Raw genomic sequence first — 21264 nt, forward strand, 5'->3', positions numbered from 1 at the left:
AGAAGGATAGTTCATTCAGACCGTTTCACTGAACACCTATGCTCTGTCTGCCAGAGAAAGCAGGATCTCCCATTGGCCACACATTTTAATTCCACGTCCCATTCCCATTCCAATACGTCTATCCATGGCCTCCTCTACTGTCAAGATGAAGCCACACTCAGGTTGGAGGAACAATATCTTTTATTCCGTCTGGGTAGTTTCCAACCTGATGGCATGAACATTGATTTCTCTAACTTCCGTTAATGCCCCTCCTCCCCATCTTACCCTTATTTATTTGTTTATTTCCCCCCTTTCCTTTTTTTCTCTCTTCCCCTCTTTTTTTTCCTCTCTCTGCCCCTCTCACAATCACTCCTTGCCTGCTCTCCATTTCCCTCTGGTGCTTCCCTCTCCCCTAGGCCTCTCGTCCCATGATCCTTTCCCTTCTCCAGCTCTGTATCCCTTTAGCCAATCACCTTTCCAGCTCTTAGCTTCACCCCTCCCCCTCCTGTCTTCTATCATTTTGGATTTCCCCCTCCCCTCCTACTTTCAAATCTCTTACTATATTTTCTTTCAGTTAGTCCTGACGAAGGGTCTCAGCCCGAAATGTCGACTGTGCTTCTTCCTATAGATGCTGCTGGCCTGTTGCATTCCACCAGCATTTTGTGTGTGTTGCAGGAGAGGAAATAATTGTCTGTTTTCCCTGGAATGAAGGAGGTTAAGAAAGGAAATAATTAAAGTTCACAAAATTTTTTGAGGGGTTTAGATAGGGGAGACTGCAGGAAACTACTCTCCATATCAGAGGTATATAAAACACAGAGGGGATCTGAGAGGGACCTTTTCATACTGCTTCATCACCATGGCAAGTATGTGGTGGGCTGAATGGTGAATCACCATACAGCGTGACTAACTCAATGTCTTAGACTACTTCACTTTTGCCTTAATCAACATCCCCCATCCCACATTCAGTCATCTTTCCTGTAGCTAGTTGTATAATTACCCATATATTTTTTGTTGTTTTCTAGACGTGCAGCATATTCGTATCCAGAAACCCAACTCTATGCACAGAATCCGGGAGCCTCGTACTTTGAGTCACCGGGGAGTGCTGTTCAAGTGACTACAGTCGTGTCCTCACCCACTGTGGTGCCGTCTCATAATATGGTGGGAACTGTCGGCATTGCAATGGAGGTGGGAGGAAGTCAGATCATCTCAAGCAGTGCCGGAACATATCTCATCCACGGAGGTTCAATGGACAGTTCCAGGCATCCACTGTCTCATGCTACTCGTCCATCATCTGGAACTGTGAGCAAACTTGGTTTTATTGAACTGATTGTAAATTCTTGTTTTCCTCATTCCCCTCAGCTGAAGTGGAACGAGGAGGTATTTCAGTCTCCCATAAATAGTATTATGGGAAGTCAGGAGATGTGTCTGATTTTGCTCCCTTGCTAACTCAGTTAATGTGGATTTACACAAAAGGGTGACTTCATTGGAAGCCTCAGTAATCACATTAAGGAATTTTCCAAGTGTTTGGTGGAATGAGTTTGAAATCTGGTCAGCATGTAGGTGGGTAATGAAGGAACCCCATGTAATGCTCACATAAATAACTTTAGGACTTTGATTTATGCTATTTGAGAATAAATAATGATTGGACAGCCTTCAAAACAACTACATCTGTGAATATCTTCATGGAAATTTTTTTCTCCTTTATAACCCCATTCTCCTGCCCTTTCCCTGTTCCAAAATGCAGAGTCAGAGAGCAATACAATACAAATACAGGTCCTTCAGCCCAACAAGCTATGTCTAAAGTTCCAAGACTGAAGATAATTTATTTGAAGAAAAACCTTGATTTGTTTTTGGAAAAAAAAATGAACATTTTCATTAATTAATTTGCAATAATCAAATACATAAATAATATATATGTTTTGGCTGTAATGAACAAATTACCATCAGTGGAAACTAAATGAAGACACAATGAAGATTGGGGAACTGCTGTCCACGGCAAAAAGCAGCATCAACATCAAATTCTCTAACTTTCTGTAATTGCTCACTCTTCTCTCTTTTTCATTCCCCATTCTGGTTTGCCTTAATCGAGGATATGGCATTCATCACCAAGTACTTTCACCATCCAGGATATGTCCTCTTCTATTACTAGCACCAGGGAGGGGAACCTGAAGATGCACACTTAATATTTTAAGAATAGCTTCTACCCATCTGCCATCTGATTTCTGAACACTGCCTCACTACTTTGCAGTATTTATTGATTTTCATATATCTTATTGTAACTTGTGGGTTTTTTTTGCGTATTGCACTGCCTGAGGAGTGACCTTCATCTGCTTCAGTTAGCCTGCCATCACAAAAGGTCAACAGCAGATGCCATCTCGCTGGCTCTTCACTTAGTTCTGGAAATAAGGATGCATATATGATGGCAGAGTATAGTATTAATGGTAAGACTCCTGGCAGTGTGGAGGATCAGAGGGATCTTGGTGTCCAAGTCCATAGGACACTCAAAGCTGCTGCGCAGGTTGACTGTGTGGTTAAGAAGGCACATCAACCGTGGAACTGAGTTTAAGAGACAAGCGGTAATGTTACAGCGATACAGGACCCTGGTCAGACCCCTCTTGGAGTACTGTGCTCAGTTCTGGTCGCCTCACTACAGGAAGGATGTGGAAGCCATAGAAAGAGGCAGAGGAGATTTACAAGGATGTTGCCTGGTTTGGAGAGCATGCTTTATGAGGATAGATTGAGTGAACTCTGCCTTTTCTCCTTGGAGCAACAGAGGATGAGAGGTGACCTGATAGAGGTGTATAAGATGATGAGAGGCATTGATCATGTGGACAGTCAAAGGCTTTTTCTCAGGGCTGAAATGGCTAGCACAAGAGGGTAGTTTTGAGGTGTTCAGAAGTAAGCACAGAGGAGATGTCAGGGTTAAGTTTTTTATGAGTGTGTAGAATGGGCTGCTGGCGACAGTGGTTTGGCATAGCATTGTGGGCCGAAGGGCCTGTTTTATGCTGTAGGTTTTCTATGTTTCATACATCACAGCACTCTTCATTGACTACAGTTCAATGTACAGGATGGAGTTTGAAAGTCTGATTGAATAGCAGCACAACAACCTCTATGAGCCAGTCCTCATTAAGGGATCGGTGGTGAAGAGGGTCAGTAGCTTTAAATTCTTTATTGTTATCATTCAGAGGAACTGTCCTGGAACCAGCAAGTAAGTGTGATCACAAAGAAGACACGACAGCACCTCTACTTTCTAAGATGTTTGCATGTTATCTAAAACTCTGACAAACTTCTGCGAATGTACAGTGGAAAGTATCCTGACTGGTTGCCACATGCTTGGTATGGAAATGCCCAACAGTGGAAAAGCCTTCAAATGTGGTGAATTCATACTGCCCAGTGCATCAGAGACAAAGCCCTCCCCATAATTGAGCACATGCACAAGGAGCACTGCCAAAAGAAAGCAGTATCCATTATCAAAGACCCTCACCATCCAGGCCATGCTTTCTTCTTGCTGCTGCTATCACATAAGAGGCGCAAGATCCTTAGATCCCACACTACCAGGTTCAGGAGATTATTACCCTAACTCCACACTGGCTTCTGAACCAGCATGGATAGCTTCACTCACCTCAACTCTGAACTTATTCCATGACGGATGGACTAACATTTAATGACTCTCCAAATAATGTTTTCTTGATTGGTCAGGGAATGAAGCGAAACAGGAGAAGGCAGGAGATGGAGACTAAGAGGAAAGTTGGATCAGCCATGATTAAATGGTGGAGCAAACTCAATGGGCCAAATGGCCTAATTCTGCTATCATATCTTATGGTCATTATGTTCTCAATATTTATTTATTATTATGTTTTTTAGATTAATACAGTTTATCTTCTAATGTACATTGTCAGATTTTGTTTTTGTGTAGTTTTCCATTGACTTGATTATCTTTCTTTCTTTTACTGTGAATGCATGAAAGATAATGAATCTCAAGCAACATATATGTATTGATAATAAATTTACCTTGAACCTTGAGCTCCACTGCTTCACTCACCTCAACTCTGAACTTATTCTGCACCCTATGGGCTCTACAGCTTTTTTTCTCAGTATTATTTATTCATTTATTATTATTGAAGCACCTCTACTTTTTTAGGAGTTTACTCAGTTTTGGCTCGACGTCTAAAACTTTGACAAATTCCTGATGGGTTGCATCACCACCTGGTATGAAACCCCAATATCCATGAATGAACCAGCCTATAAAAAGTAGTGGATACAGGCCAGTCCATCATAGGAAAAGTCCTCCCCTCCATTGTGCACATTTACAAGGAGTGCTGTCACAAAGACAACAGCATCTGACATCAAAGACCTCCACCATCCAGGCCGTGCTCACTTGTCATTGCTGCTATCAGAATGTAGGCCTTATATTCAACACCACCAAGTTCAGGAACAGTTATTACTCTGACTATTCTACAACTCATGTTCTCAATATTATTTATTACTTATTATTGTGATTTGTTTTTACTGTATTTGCACACTGTCTTTCGTACATTGGTTCTTTATCTGCCTTTGTAGTTCTTCATTGATTGTATTGCGTTTCTTTGTATCTACTGTGAATGCCCACAAGAAAATGAATCTATATGGTGACATATATGTACTTTGATAATAGATTTTGAACTTTGATCATTTTATTCAACATCTGTTTGCCTGGTTCTGGAAGTTGCCATGCTTCGTAGCAATTAACTTGGCTTTTAGCGTTTTTACCTGATTCTCATCTTTTGGCAAATGGATATGCCAAGAGAGTTAATTATAAAACAGGCAGGCAGACAGACAGACATACTTTATTGATCCCGAGGGAAATTGGGTAATCATTATTTAAAATTTAATCATTAGGCACAACATTATTTAATTGTTCCTCTTGTGGTCCACAACCAGCTCCTTTGTATTTGCGACATTGAGAAAGAGGTTGCTTTCTTGACATCATTGTGTCAGGGTGATGACTTCTTCTCTGTAAGCTACCTTGTTAGTATTTGAGATAAGGCCAATCAATGTAGTATCATCTGCAAATTTAATTAGCAGATTAGAACTGTGGGTGGCAATATGGATACTCCATGGGTATCCAGGGAGTAAGGGGACACAGCCCTGGGGGACTCCTATGTTGAGGGTCAGAAGGACAGAGATGAGCTTACCACCTACCGGCGATCTGACATCTACAAATTTGCTGATCCAGTTAACCACATTATCATCCAGATCGTTGATATAGATGACAAACAACAATGGACCCAGCACTGATACTTGCTCCATTCCACCAGTCACAGGTCTCCAGTCAGAGATAATCATAAACAAGAAGAGGTCCACCACCTTCAGACTTTCTAATGTTTATGATTATCTACCTCCACTCTCTGGCTTATCCTGAAAAGCCAAAGTCTAATCAAATTTAATACCTCATCTTGAAAGCCAAGCAACTGAACCTTCTTGACCAACCTCCTTGCGGGACTTTGTCAAATACCTTGCTGAAGTCCATGTAGACAATATCCACTGCCTTGCCTTCATCAGCCTTTCCTCAGCAAACTATAACATTGTTTAGATATGACCTACTATGCACTAAGCCATGCTAATTGTCCCTAATCAGTCTCTATCTATCTAAATACTCATACATCTGGTCGCTTAGAATACCTTTCAGTAACTTTCCCACTACTAATGTCAGGCTCACTGGCCTATAATTTCCTGATTTATTCTTAAGAGTCTGTCTTAAATAGTGAAACAACATTGACTTTCCTCTAATCCTCCAGTACCTCCCTGTTGCTGTGTATCACTTAAGTATCTCTGCTAGGTCCTCTGCATTTTCTGCATTTGACTCAAGACAGCAAGCACGTCCTCCTCTGCAAACTGATTAGGGTCCAAGAGCTCATTGCGGCTTTGCCTCACTTATACAGACTGTGTCCACTCCCTGGGTAAATATAGGTCCAAAAAATCCATTGAAGATCTTCCCTATCTCTTTTGGCTCCACGAATAGACTACCATTCTGACCTTCCAGAGGACCAATTTTGTCCCTTGCTATCTTTTTGCTCTTAATATATCTATAGAATCCTTGGGATTCTCCCTCACCATGTCTGTTAGAGCAACCTTGTGCCTTCTTCTAGCCCTCCTGAATTCTAAGTGTTCTATTGCATTTCTTTTACTCCTCAAATACCTTATTTGTTTCTACCCTGCCTATACCTGCTATGGACCTCCTTTTCTTCTTAACCAAGACTCCCTAAACTGATAATTTTTTTTAAATTGGTCAAGGCATCAAAGTTTACGGCAAGAAGGCAGGTATATGGGGTTGAATGGGATCTGGGATCAGCCATGATGGAACATAGAAACATAGAAAATAGGTGCAGGAGTAGGCCATTTGGCCCTTCGAGCCTGCACCGCCATTCAGTATGGTCATGGCTGATCATCCAACTCAGAACCCTGTACCTGCTTTCTCTCCATACCCCCTGATCCCTTTGGCCACAAGGGCCATATCTAACTTCCTCATGGAATGGCAGAGCAGACTTGATGCACTGAATGGCTTAATTCTGCTCCTATGTCTTATGGAGCCACACCACCACCTATGCCTTCCTGCCTGTCCTTTGATATTAAGCTCCCAACTATGACCTTCTTTCAGCCACGATTCAGTGATGCCCACAATGTCATACCACCAATCTCTAATTGTGCTACAAGTTCATCTACCTTTTTCTGAGTACACTGGGTATTTAAAAACATTACCTTCAGATCCCAGGAAGTTGCACAAAAGAGGAGTTGAGACCAGATTAGAGCAACCATGATCATATGGGATAGTGGTGCATGTTTAAAAGGTCCAGTCTCCTACTCTTGCACCTAATTTCTTGTATTTTAAAGGGGGTTTAGAGGATGACATTTTTTTTACCCAGAGGATCGAAGCTGGCATGTACCATCTGAATGGGTAATGGAGACAGAGACTCTCAGAACATTTAAGAAACTTGAGTTGCCAATGGCTATGCACCAAGTTCTTGTAAATAGAATTAGTGTTGATAGGTACTTGGTGATCATCATAAACATGGTGGGACAAAGAATTAAAGAATTGGATATGAGCTAATACATCACTTAACTATGTCATAACTGAATGTAAGTTGATGGAAAAAAGAGCCAGAATGCCAGTTGTGTCTCTATAATTTAATTGCAACAGCAGCCTTCTGATTAAACATTGTATGTATAACAGCAGCCTTGTGATTAAACATTGCATGTATTTGGTCTAACACTCTTTACTGGATTATCTTTGTAGACCATGTGCTACTTAAAGTCTTTGAGAATCAAGAGATTGCTCCCATTCTACATAAGGTTATCTATCAATACACAGGGAGGCCGATGTTGAGGGAAATGCTATTCTTTAACAAACACCCATCATTTATTTAATTATTTAGTGGTGCAGTGTGAACAGGCCCCTTCGGTACACCGATCTGTACCACCCTGCATCACACTGATTTTGCCCTAGCCTAATCATGGGACAATTTGCAATGACCAATTAACCTACTAACCAGTATGACTTTAGACTGTGGGAGCACCCAGAGGAAACCACCACACTTCACGGGAAGGACGTACAAACTTCCTTACAGAGGACACCAGAAATGAACTGTGAACTCCATCACCCCAAGCTGTAATATCATTATGCTAACCATTGTGCTACTGGGTACCCCAGGTCTTTTTAAAGATCCTGGCATTACATGGAGTTGGCTGGTTGTGATAAAAATACTTGCTTTTAATGAGCAACATGGAAGACCAAAAAATGAGTCTCTTTCTGCTGTTGCACCTCAGTTTGAAACAAGTGTATTGGAATGCAAGACAGAGGGCTGCAGGAAACCAAACGTTATGGATCCTGACAAATTAACTGTCTAACCTTAATTTTAATACAGCTTTATATCATGCCTATATTTTGACTCAAAGAAGGAATTTTGTTCATTGTCAATCCTGGATAGTTATTAAAAAAGTAATTTATGCACTTTACTTCTGTCAACACATTTTGTTAGTCAGATAAAAGTCACAGCGTATGCTTAATTATATTGATCTTGTTTACATTTCATCTGAAATGTTACATTGATTTTACTACCATTGGTTTCAATGTAAATATGCAAAAAGATAGGTCAGGTGTGCAGGTTGAGATTCTAAACTGGAAAAAGGCCAATTTTGATGGTATCGGAAAGGATCTGGCAACTGTGGATTGGGACGGTGTTTTCTAGCAAAGGTGTACTTGGTAAGTGGGAGACCTTCAAAAGTGAAATATTGAGAATATAAAGCTTGTTTGTGTCTTTCAAAATAAAAGGTAAAGGTAACAGGTGTAGGGAGCATTGGTTTTCAAGAGATTTTGAAGCCCTGGTTAAGAAAAGAAAATAGGTGCAGTGCAGATATAGGCAGGTGGGAACAAATGAGGTGCTTATGGCGTTTAAGTGCAAGAGAACACAAGAAGGAAATCAGGAAGGCTAAAAGAAGACATGAAGCTGCTTTAGCAGACAAGGTGAAGGAGAATCCAAAGGGATTCTACAGATATGTTGAGAGCAAAAAGATTGTAAAGGACAAAAATGGTCCTCAGAGATCAGAATGGTAATTCATGCATGGAACTGAATGAGATGGGGAAATCATAAGTGCATTTTTTGCATCTGCATTTACTCAGGAGATGGACACAGTGTTTCCTGAGCCTGACATCAGTAGTGGGAAAGTGATTGGAAGGTATTCTAAGGGACCGTATATATGAATATTTGGATAGATATGGACTGATTAAGGATAGTCAGCATGACTTTGTATGTAGTAGGTCATATCTAACCAGGAGAAGTTGCCAGGAAAGTTGATGAAGAAAAGGCAGTGGATGTTGAACTTCAGCAAGGCCTTTGACAAGGTCCTGCATGGGAGGTTGGTGAAGAGATTCAGTTGCTCAGCATTCAAGATGAGTTAGTAAATTGGCTCAGACTCTGGCTTTGTGGGAGAAGCAGAGAGTGCTAGTAGATGTAACACACACAAAATGCTGGAGGAACTCAGCAGACCAGGCAGAATCTATGAAAAAGAGTATGGTTGGTGTTTCAGGTTGAGACCCTTCAATAGGTCCTGCTGAAGGGTCTTGGACCGAAACACCAACTGTATCTTTTCCGTCAATACTGCCTAGCCTACTGAGTTCTTCCAGCATTTTGTGTGTGTTACTTGTATATACAGCATCTGCAGATTTTCTCTTGTTTATGGTAGTAGATGGTTGTCTCTCTGACTTGAGGCCTGTGACTGGAGATGTGCCATAGGAATCGGTGCTGGGTCCTTTTGTTTGTTATCTATATTAGCAATAAGGATGATAATGTGGTTAACTTGATCAACAAATTTGCAGATGACAGCAAGATTGGTGGTGAAGTGGACAGTGAGGAAGACTATCAAGGCTTACAGCAGGGTCTGACCAGCTAGAAACTTGGGCTGAAAAATGGCAGATCGGATTTAATGCAGACAAGTGCGAGGTGTTTTACTTCAGTAGGACCAACCAGGGTAGGTCTTACACAGTGAAAAGTAGGACACTGAATAGTGCAGTAGGACAAAGGGATCTGGGAGTACAGGCCCAGAATTCATTGAAAGTGACATCACCGATAGATAAGGTCATAAAGAAAGCTTTTGGCACATTGACCTTCGTAAGTCAAAGTATTGAGTACAGGAGATGGGATGTTATGTTGAAATTGTACAAGATATTGGTGAGGTCGAATTTGGAGTATTATGTGCACTTTTGATCACCTACCTACAGGAAAGATGTAAATAAGGTTGAAAGAGTGCAGAAGAGATTTACAATAATATTGCAAGGACTGGAGGACCTAAGTTATAAGGAAAGATTTAATAGGTTAGAACTTGGAATGTAGAAGATTGAAGATAAATTTGATAGAGGTATACAAAATTATGAGGGGTATAGATAGGGTAAAGGCTAGTGGTCATGGGTAAGGGTTAAGGGCGAAAGGTGAAACATTCAAGGGAAACTTCTTCAGTCAGAGATTTGTGAGTGTGGAATGAGCTGCCAGTGCAAGTGGTGCACACAAGCTTGATTTCAATGTTTAAGAGAAGTTTGGATAGGTATATGGATGGTAGGGCTATGGTCTGGGTCAGGTCAGTTTAAATGGCTTGGCACAGACTAGATGGCCTAAATGACCTGTTTCTGTGCTGTTCTTTTCTGTGACTCTATGACTCTATTTGCTTCAATAGATTGAAATGGCAATTGAGAACCTCCAGAAATCAGAAGGAATCACAGCTCATAAAAGCACTCTGCTGAACAGCCATGTAAGTATCTCTATCAACAGATGTTTTCCTATAAACCCTCCAGGAAATTATTATCCTGTCCTCTTCATTCTGTTTATCAACTATGTTTAATTTTCTATATCAGTGATAATAAGAACAAATGCAAAGTTTGCTGATGATACAAATTTACATGGCAGATCACTGTCACAAGGTTTCAGGAAAAAGTCAATAGGTTAAGTAAATAGGCAAGGGCACAGCTGATGGAGAATATAATGATGAAAAATGTATGGTCATTCACTTTGGCAGAAAAAGAAAGTAGAGTATTTTATAACTGGATGGAACTGAGAGGTATTTGGATGGTCCATTCATTGAAAATTATCATGGAACTTTAGCAATCAGTTATGAAGGTAAGTAGAATTTTAGCTTTTATTCCAGGAAGATTTGAGTTTGATAATAAAGGCCACTGACTGCATAAATACATATGTTCTGATCTTGATAATACAGGTCCGCAATCCCTTATCCGAAATCCTTGGGGCCAGTTGCATTTCAGAATTCAGAATTTTTTGGATTTCAGAATCCCTCCTTATTGGTTCCGGGAGCCCTGCGGATACCAAAAAACACGTATGCTTAAGTCCTTTATTTAACCTGTCTCAGTGCGGGTGGACTTCAGGACACGATAGAGCTCCAGACCTATGCACATCCTCCCGTATACTTTAAATCAGCTCTAGATTACTTATAATAACTAATATAATGTAAATGCTATGTAAGTAGTTGTTATACTATATTGTTTAGGGAATAATGACAAGAAAATTTTTTATTTCTAACGAAAACATTCAATAAAACATAAAAATATACAGCTTCAAATGAACTGAATCAAACACATGGTAAATGACTTATTGGAATAAATGTAGAACATCACTGTCACTATAAATCTTCAGTAACTTGTCTTTCTGTTTCTTTAAATCATATACAGTGGTAGTTCTGACACCATATTCTTCAGTAAGACGCCACACAGAAACACCACGATCAAGCTTCTGCAATAACTCCACTTTCTGTGTTATTGATAATGATAGATGTTTCCTTCTTTTTTTTTCATTGTTACCCATAGGGGTATCTGCAGCACTTTTTGACATTTTCACAGTGAAATTAAACACAAAGTCAACAGTGAATACAAAATATCAGTGAACAGCAAATGCACTTGTAACCAGTACGAGCGCTGAGCCACAACTGATGTCTGGCGGCCTCTGCTAGTGCTGCCACGTTACACCTGAGTGACATCAGCTGTTGGCAAAAGAAACTTCGGTTTTCAGAGCTTTTTGGATTTCAGAATTCTGGATAAGGGATTGTGGACCTGTATTACAATGGAAAGTATAAAATGAAGGTTCAATAGATTGATCTACAAACAAGAGCATCTTGTTTCCTGCAGATGCTGGAAATCTGAACACCAGACACAAAATGCTGGAGGAACTCAGCAGGCCAGGCAGCACCTATGGGAAAAAAGTACAGTCGACATTTCGGGCCGATTGATTGTTGAGATGGTGCATTTTCGTCTGAAGAGTGATCAAGTGGCTTGTGCCTAGAAGAATGGGTAGTGATTTTGCTGATCACATACAAAATTCTTCTCTGGCCTGACAAAATGAAGGCAGGAATAATGCTTTCCACAGCCAGCATATCAGAAATAGGGGTTAAGGTCTGAAGATAAGAAGTCATCAATTCCGAATTAAGACAAGAAATTTCTTCACAAGAAAGTAGAGAATCTTTGAAGCTTTTTATTTGAGTGGAGTCTCAGGTAGATAAATCCTAAAAGACAAATGTTACTATACTGGGTTTTTGCTGTGACTCTCATCATAGGTCAGCCCTCGTTTAAACATCATGGAGTCCCTTGTGGGGGGTCTTGACAGTTCGGAGTGCTTGCAGTCAAGCATCTTAATTTTCCCATGCAATATGAAAACATCTGAGTGTGTACTTCATTATACAATTCTAATGTAATTTAAAGCTTGCTAAGAGTGGGCTTTACAGAATATGCATGCTAATGCAGGTCCAGTCAATACCGTCAGTGTTATCATGTAATTCTTCCCTTTGCGTTCACAAATGTTACTTTAGTTAGCTGAAACTTGGTTAAGGCTAATTTTACAACACGGATGAGTGACATATCCTTTTTGTTCAACACAGCTTCAGTGGCTTCTCGATAATTATGAGACTGCTGAAGGAGTTAGCCTCCCCCGGAGCTCCCTCTACAACCATTACCTGCGGCATTGTCAAGAACAGAAGCTTGATCCTGTCAATGCAGCTTCCTTTGGCAAACTGATTCGTTCTGTCTTCATGGGGCTAAGGACCAGAAGATTGGGAACAAGGTCAGAACAAATTGCACATTGATAAATCCAAGTCAGCATTTTGCTCTTCTTGTACCTCAACCTACAGTGAAACTTTCTTAAGGCAGTGTTGCTAAGATAAGATTTGTTTTAAGTACTTTCCTTGTTAATAAATGGCTGTTAGTTACATTTATTGCAAGACATACAGACACTTTTAGTTCCTACTACTATTCAAACTCTTGGACACTGAATCTCAGACTTCAAAGCTGAAATGATTCATTGTTTTATTTAAAGACTTAAAATATAATTATAGCACTGTAGAGAAGTCTCGTAAAGTGTCTGGTTAAAATTTGTGAATGTGTCAATAATTGGGAGTGTTCGAGTAGATTTGATGAATCTTAATGCTTTGATTTCTGTCTTGATCTAAACCAATTAATTCTTTTGCAATGACAATAGAAGTCCATATCAAAGACAAAAACTGAACCTTCCTTGCTGTTTTTCTATTAATTAGTAGTCAGTATAATAATAACTTATGTATTTGTTGGCAGTAGTCACCTTTTATTCAGCTATCTTCAGAGATCACTTTTCTCTGTTGCAGGGGAAATTCCAAGTATCACTACTATGGGATTCGTCTAAAGCCAGATTCACCTTTAAACCGTTTACAGGAGGACATGCAGTACATGGCGATGCGACAGCAACCAGTACATCAGAAGCACAGGTATGGCGCCAGACTCTCATTTCTCACTCAGAAGCCCCTGAGATGTAGGGATCATAGTGCTCAACCCTGGCAGATATAAGACCACAAGATGTAGGAGCAGAATTAGGCCATTTGGCCCATTGAGAATGCTCTGCTATTCAATTGTGGCTGATCCTTTGTACTCCTCCTAAACCCCAATCCCTGGCCTTATTTCCATAACCTTTGATGCCATGTCTAATCAAGAACCTATCAAGTTCTGCCTTAAGTACACCCAACAACCTAGCCTCCACAGCTGCCTGTGGTAACAAGTTCCACAAATTCACCACTCTTTGTCTAAAGAAATTTCTCCACATCCCTGTTTTCAGTGGACGCCCTTTTATCCTGAGGCTGTGCCCTCTTGTCCTAGACTCTCCCACCATGGCAAACATCCTTTCCACATCTACTCTGTCTAAGCCTTTCAACATTCAAAAGGTTTCAATGAGATCCCCCCCCCCTCATCCTTCTAAATTTCAGTGAGTACAGACTTAGAGCTTTCAAACGTTCCTTGTATAATAGCACTTTCATTCCTGGAATCATCATTGGGAACCTCCTCTGAACGCTCTCCAATGCCAGCACTTCTTTTCTTAGTTAAGGAGCTCAAAACTGTTCACAATGCTCAAGGTGAGGCCTCACTAGTGCCTTATAAAGGCTCAGCATCTCATCCCTGCTCTTGTATTCTAGACCTCTTGAAATGAATGCTAATATTGCATTTGCCTTCCTCACCATTGACACAGCCTGCAAGTTAACCTTTAGGGTGTTCTGCACAAGGACTCCCTTTGCATCTCAGAGTTTTGGATTTTCTCCCCGTTTAGAAAATAGTCTGCACATTTATTTCTACCACCAAAGTGCATGACCATATATTTTTGAACTTAGTATTTCATTTTCCACTTTTTTACCCATTCTCCTAATCTGTCTTAGTCCTTCTGCAGCCTAACTGCAGAATAGAATTCCCCTATTGTTCACTAAGAGTTAAAACTGAACATTCCTGAAGCATGAAATACTCAGCCAATACCCAGGATCCACTTTAGCTAGGGATTCAATCTCCAAGTCAAGATGCAATCCAGGAACCCCCTCACCACATGTCACCTTTCTCAAACGCAGGAGCTCCATGCATGGTAGCACCTTCATTAATGTCTCCTCCAAATTTCCAGATAAAAGATACGTTGGGAGGTTTCAGGGTTGAAAGTTATTGATGGTTAACTGTTGAATCAATCACAATGCTTAATAAAGTTGGTCCTTTTGATAATAGTTTTCAATTATACTAATCTGAACTGACTGAATAAATCCTTGCATTTTGGATTTGAAATTATATTGATATTTTATAGCAGTTCAATCATACAAGAAGTAAACAGACTAAACTTTCTGTCAGAAGCCATTTATGAAAACATAATGTATGGAAATCAAAGGCATTACCATAGGGATCATACCGGTGATTTTGAACAGTGTGCTTCCTAAATAGAGGAATAAGGAGAACTCTGGTCAGAAGAGTTTGGTGTAAAAGCAAAGGAGATGCCAGCAAATACCACCGCTGTGGCTGAAGCAGTATTGTATAAAATTAGCTCCCTGCTCTTATGAGGAAATCTGCAGATGCTGGAAATTCGTCCCTCCTAATGAAGGGTCTCGGCCCGAAACGTCGACAGCGCTTCTCCCTATAGATGCTGCCTGGCCTGCTGTGTTCCACCAGCATTTTGTGTGTGTTGTTCCCTGCTCTTACGTTCTTATCCACCTGCAGTGGTGTTTACATCAAGGTCCTGTTGTTGTTCACTTCTCCCTGAGGTAACCATCACTGTGTATATTCTAGCCTTATTAATCCTCCCAAAATGCTTCACCTCTCATTTCTTTGGATTAAATTCCATTTGCCATTGCTATATCCATCTCACCATTTGCACAATATTATCCAACAGCTTGATAGCCCTCCTTACTGTCAACAACAATAGCAATTTTTTGTCAATCATATCTTCAACTTCACATCCAAGTTATTAATATGTTTTAACAAATAGTAAGGTGTCCAAGGAGGGCTAACACCCTCCCTGGTGAAGGGGCTTGTTGTGTCTATTCCAGGGCAGCTATATACCTTTGGTCCCCACCAAATATTCAACTCTCATCTGTAGCGCCAAGTAGCTGTTAGCATGCGACAGCGGCCAAACCCTGGTACAGCATTTCAACAGGTAGGCTAAACCAGGTGAGGGTAGCCAGCATCCTCATACCCTGGTGAAGTAGGGACATGCCTATCCTATCATGCAAAATTAATTGGCGAACTGGGTGGATGGGATCTATAGTGATATCCAACGACCAGGAAGGTGGCACTGCAGCACTCTATGGAGAGCAAGGCACAGGCACATTGCAAGTCATCATGATCATCCACTGCAAACAAGGAAGACCCCAGTTTGTGATTCTTGTTCATACCACTGAACTTGGACTTTTGATGTCGAGAGAGTGTAACTGCCACAGTGCAATATCTTTTTTGTTTAAAAAACTCTCCCACACAGGTTTCCTGTTGTTGTTGGATATGACGGATAATCATTGTCACCAAGGATCCCAGCATCAATCTGTATGGTACACCATGGTTACAGACTTCTAGTCATTAGAAACAAATCACCACATTCACCTTTTAGAGCAAATTTGCCAACTTGCTCTAGATCTGATGGGTCCTTACTTTCTGAGCCAATTTTCCATGTGGCACCTTGTCAAAGGTATTTCTGAAGGCTATGTAGATTACTTCAGCAGTGTTATCTTCATAATATGCTTTGTTACCTCTCTGAAAAAATTAGTAAAATTGATCTAGCAGTGTCTTGGCTCTAACCTCAGTCTAGATCAATCCTGTCCCTTAGAGTTTTCCAACAACTTATTTACCACTAATGCTAAACTCACTGACCTGCAATTACTTGGGTTATGGCTGCTGCCTTTCTTGAATGAATGACTAGCTCCCACAAAACGTTTACCTTTGTGAAAAGGCCACACTGACGTCAATAATTTCTCAGACTCCAAAACTCACAGCTTGAGCTTCTCCTGCTGAATACTCTTCCTGCACCTATTGTAGTCTGCAACATCCTGTGTCATGATATTTTACAGATTTTGACATCCTGCAGTGTCTCTATCTATTTGAAATAATGTGCTACATCAGAACCTTTCTTCCTCACTGTACTGAGTTCTTCAGGCCATCAATACCTTGAGTTACATAGAGATGTAGCTCAAGATTTTGTAACTTATTTTCAACCTCTCACTGCTACGAGTGTAAGTTCCCATTTGCTTCAGAAAGGTAACAATTATACCAGTGCCTAAGAAGAATAATGTGAACTGCCTTAATAACTATTGCCCAGAAACACTCACATTGACAGTGATGAAATGTTTTGAGAAGTTGGTCATGACTAGACTGAATTCCTGCCTCAGCAAGGACCTGGACCCATTGCAATTTGACTATTGTCACAATAGGTCAAAGACAAATGCAATCTCAATGGCTCTTCACACGGCCTTAGACCACCTGGACAATACAAACACCTATGTCAGGATGCTGTTCATCGACTATAGCTCAGCATTTAATACCATCATTCCCACAATCCTGATTGAGAAGTTACCGAACCTGGGCCTCTGTACTTCCCTCTGCAATTGGATCCTCAGCTTCCTAACCAGAAGACTCCAATCTGTGTGGATTGATGATAACATCTCCTCCTCACTGACGATCAACACTGGTGCACCTCAGGAGTGTGTGCTCTCTGCTATACTCTCTCTATACCCATGACTATGTGGCTAGGCATAACTCAAATACCATCTATAAATTTGCTGCTGATATAACCATTGTTGGTATAATCTCAGATGGAGATGAGAGGGCGTACAGGAGCGAGATATACCAACTAGTGAAGTGGAGTTGCAGCAACAACCTTGCACTCAATGTCAGTAAGACAAAAGAGCTGACTGTGGACTTCAGGAAGGGTGAGAGACAAAGGAACACAAACCAATCCTCATAGAGACATCAGAAGTGGAGAGAGTGAGCAGTTTCAAGTTTCTGGGTGTCAAGATCTCTGAGGACCTAACCTGGTCCCAGTATATCGATGCAGTTATAAAGAAGGCAAAACAGCGACTATACTTCATTAGGAGTTTGAAGGGATTTGGTATGTCAACAAATACACTAAAAAACTTCTATAGATGTACCATGGAGAACATTCTGACAGGCTGCATCACTGTCTGGTATGGTGGGGGGGTGGGGGGGGGGGGGGCGCTACTGCTCAGGACCAAAAGAAGCTGCAGAGAGTTGTAAATTTAGTCAGCTCCATCTTGGGTGCTAGCCTACAAAGCACCCTGGACATCTTCAAGGAGTGATGTTTCAGAAAGGCAGCGTCCATTATTAAGGACCTCCAGCACCCAGGGCATGCTCTTTTCTCACTGTTACCATCAGGTAGGAGGTACAGAAGCTTGAAGGCAGACAGTCAGCGATTCAGGAACAGCTTCTTCCCCGCTGCCATCTGATTCTTAAATGGACATCAAATCCATGAACACTATCTCACTTTTTAAATTTACAAACCCCATTTCCAGAAAAGTTGGGATATTTTCCAAAATGCAATAAAAACAAAAATCTGTGATATGTTAATTCACGTGAACCTTTATTTAACTGACAAAAATACAAAGAAAAGATTTTCAATAGTTTTACTGACCAACTTAATTGTGTTTTGTAAATATACACAAATTTAGAATTTGATGGCTGCAATACACTCAACAAAAGTTGGGACAGAGGCATGTTTACCGTTGTGTTACATCATCTTTCCTTTTAATAACACTTCTTAATCGTTTTGGAACTGCGGATACTAATTGTAGTAGATTTGCAATTGGAAATTTTGTCCATTCTCGCTTGATATAAGACTTCAGCTGCTCAACAGTCCGTGGTCTCCGTTGTCTGATTCTCCTCTTCATGATGCGCCACACATTTTCAATAGGAGATAGATTTGGACTGGCAGCAGGCCAGTCAAGCACACGCACTCTGTGTCTACAAAGTCACGCTGTTGTAGCCCATGCAGAATGTGGTCTGGCATTGTCCTGCTGAAATAAGCATGGACATCCCGGGAACAGACGTCGCCTTGATGGTAACATATGTCTCTCTAAAATCCTAATATACACCTCAGAGTCAATGGTACCTTCACATACATGCAACTCACCCATGCCGTGGGCACTGATGCACCCCATACCATCACAGATGATGGCTTTTGCACCTTTCGCTGATAACAATCAGGGTGGTCGTTTTCATCTTTGGCACGGAGAACTCGATGCCCATTTTTTCTGAAAACTAGCTGAAATGTGGACTCATCTGACCACAGCATACGGTTCCACAGTCTTTCGGTCCATCTGAGATGAGCTCAGGCCCAGAGAACTCGCTGACGTTTCTGCATATAGTTGACATATGGCTTCCTCCTTGCATAATAGAGTTTCAAGTTGCATTTCTGGATGCAGCGACGGACTGTGTTAAGTGACAATGGTTTTCTGAAGTACTCCCGAGCCCAGGTGGCTATAATTGTCACAGTAGCATGACGGTTTCTTAGGCAGCGCCGCCTGAGGGCTCAAAGATCACGCGCATTCAACGGTGGTTTCCAACCTTGCCCTTTATGCACTGAGATATCTCTGAATTCTCTGAATCTTTTCACAATATTATGTACTGTAGATGTTGAAAAACCTAAATTCTCTGCAATCCTGCTTTGGGAAATGTTCCTTTTGAACTGACTAACAATTCTCTCACGAATTTTGGCACAAAGGGGTGAGCCACGACCCATCCTTGCTTGCAAAGACTGAGCCTTTGATGGACGCTACTTTGATACCCAGTCATGATACCTCACCTGCTACCAATTAGCCTGCTTAATGTGGAATCTTTTCAAACTGGTGTTACTTGAATATTCTGTGCACTTTTCAATCTTATTTTAACTCTGTCCCAACTTTTGTTGAGTGTTTTGCAGCCATCAAATTCTAAATTTGTGTATATTTACAAAATACAATTAAGTTGGCCAGTAAAACTATTGAAAATCTTTTCTTTGTACTTTTATCAGTTAAATAAAGGTTCATGTGAATTAACATATCACAGATTTTTGTTTTTATTGCATTTTGGAAAATATCCCAACTTTTCTGGAAATGGGGTTTGTATATTATTTTTGTTTTTTCACAATACTTACCGTAGATAATAAACCCGATTCTGATTCTGATGCAGCTCTTTGACCTACTGAGTCCATGCTGACCAATAACCACTCATTTATACTAATCCTACATTAAGCTCTTTTTATTATTAGTCATAGCATCATAGAGAATGAAAGCAGGTCCTTTGGCCACTCTAGTCCATGCTGACAAAAATGCCCCATCAGTGCTAGTTCCATTATCCAATGTTTGATCCATAATCTTCTAAATCTTTACTATTTATGTACTATATCTTTCTATCTGTCTTTCCAAATTCTCATCAGCTCTCCACAGGTGACTCCATGAAATCCCCAGTCATCAAAATATCCAAGTTTCGGAATCAGTAGAAATACTGCTGCTTGAAACTAAACTCTAAACTACTCTGATTAAATTGTGAGGAAAGATGACACACAGCCAGTTTCCCTTGGTACTTAGAAGACTATAAGTTGATTTGAATTAAGTTTTATTTAAGATATTAAGTACAATCGATAATGTGGATAGTGTGAGTCAATTTCTCCTGGTCTTAAAGTTTCAGGAGTGAAGTTAGGAAAAATTCTGCAATCATGGGAGTTGATGCCAGGGTATTGTTACTTTCAGATCCCTGATCTTTATCAGTGGACTTGAGGGAAATAAGACTGGTACATAGAATCTGCTCACAGATCAGCTGTAATTTCATTGAACAGAAGAACAGGAGTAGGACCTCAATCCATGGGCCCTATTCTGCTATCAACATTTCCGATTCTTCCAAATTGCTTTCCTTTTAAAGTTTTGTGTTTTGTCTGTAGGTTTAAACCTATGCAAAAATTGGATGGTGTGGGAGACAATATGCCTGGAAATGGACAGCATGCAACTCCAGCAACCCCAGAGCAATCAGTGGCTGCACAGAGCCAACATCACCAGCAATTTCTGGGTCAGTTCATTATTCTTCTTCAGGATTTTCCAAGGGTTCCCAACCTGGTGTCCACAGACCTCTCAGTTAATGTAGGGGTCTATGGCATAAAAAAGGTTGGCAATCCCTGCTCTACAGGTTATTTCTGGTTTGAATTTAAGTTTCTCTAAGGAATTGACTGCAGTGTCCTAATATCTGAGAAAACATTTCTAGTTGACAAAGTGTTGTACCATCACCAGAGGCTGCTTCTCATACCCTTGGTAGCTGGTTTCTTATTATCATGTGTTCAAGATGCAGTAAAAATCTTTGTCTTGCATACCATCCATACAAATAATTTCAAAAACATACATGCATCAGATAGTTCAAGGGGAAAGCAGTAACAGAATACAATGTTACAATTACAAAACAAGTGTAGTGCAGATAGAAGATGAGGTAGAAGGGCCAAGGTGAGGTAGACTGTGAGGACAAGAGTCCATTTTTATTGTACAAGGGTCTTACAACAAAGGGTGGAAACTGTTCTTGAACCTGGTGGTGTTTTTTTAATCAAGCTTTTAGATCTTCTGCCCAATAGAAGGAAGGAGAGTAGAGAATTATGGGATGGGAGAGGGCTTTAATTATGTTTGCTTTTTTCCCCAAGTCAATGAGAAATGTAGACACAGTCTGTGGAGGGGAGACTAGTTCCCATGATGTGCTGAGCTATGTCCACAACTCTGTCAATTGTTGGACAGAGCAGTTGCCATTACCAAGCTCTGATTCATCTGGATACGACATTTCCTTCACTTAACCCTGGAACAGTTGGATAGCAAAGATGCATATATCAGATGCTCTTTGTCAACTCCATCTTAGCATTCAATACTATCATCCTCAAAACTAATCAAGACCTTAGCCTCAGTTCCTCCTTGTGGAATTAGATCCTCGATTTCCTTACTTGCAGACCTTAGTCAGTTCAGATTGGCATTAACATC

At 40.6% G+C, this 21264-nt stretch overlaps 1 protein-coding gene across 10 annotated transcripts in view; it reads left to right on the forward strand.

Moving 5' to 3' along the window:
• The window catches only part of LOC132406298 (DNA-binding protein RFX2-like), a 219634-nt gene that overhangs the window by 124523 nt on the left and 73847 nt on the right, over positions 1 to 21264 (forward strand). For all 10 annotated transcript variants that reach the window (XM_059991762.1, XM_059991766.1, XM_059991758.1 and 7 more), the window contains 5 exons: positions 1002 to 1278; positions 10183 to 10257; positions 12388 to 12569; positions 13126 to 13245; positions 20196 to 20320. In XM_059991762.1, the coding sequence (XP_059847745.1) occupies positions 1002 to 1278; positions 10183 to 10257; positions 12388 to 12569; positions 13126 to 13245; positions 20196 to 20320 (779 nt within the window). The remainder of the gene's footprint in view (positions 1 to 1001; positions 1279 to 10182; positions 10258 to 12387; positions 12570 to 13125; positions 13246 to 20195; positions 20321 to 21264) is intronic.

This window comes from Hypanus sabinus, chromosome 16 (assembly GCF_030144855.1).
Source record: "Hypanus sabinus isolate sHypSab1 chromosome 16, sHypSab1.hap1, whole genome shotgun sequence".
NCBI classification, from domain to species: domain Eukaryota; kingdom Metazoa; phylum Chordata; class Chondrichthyes; order Myliobatiformes; family Dasyatidae; genus Hypanus; species Hypanus sabinus.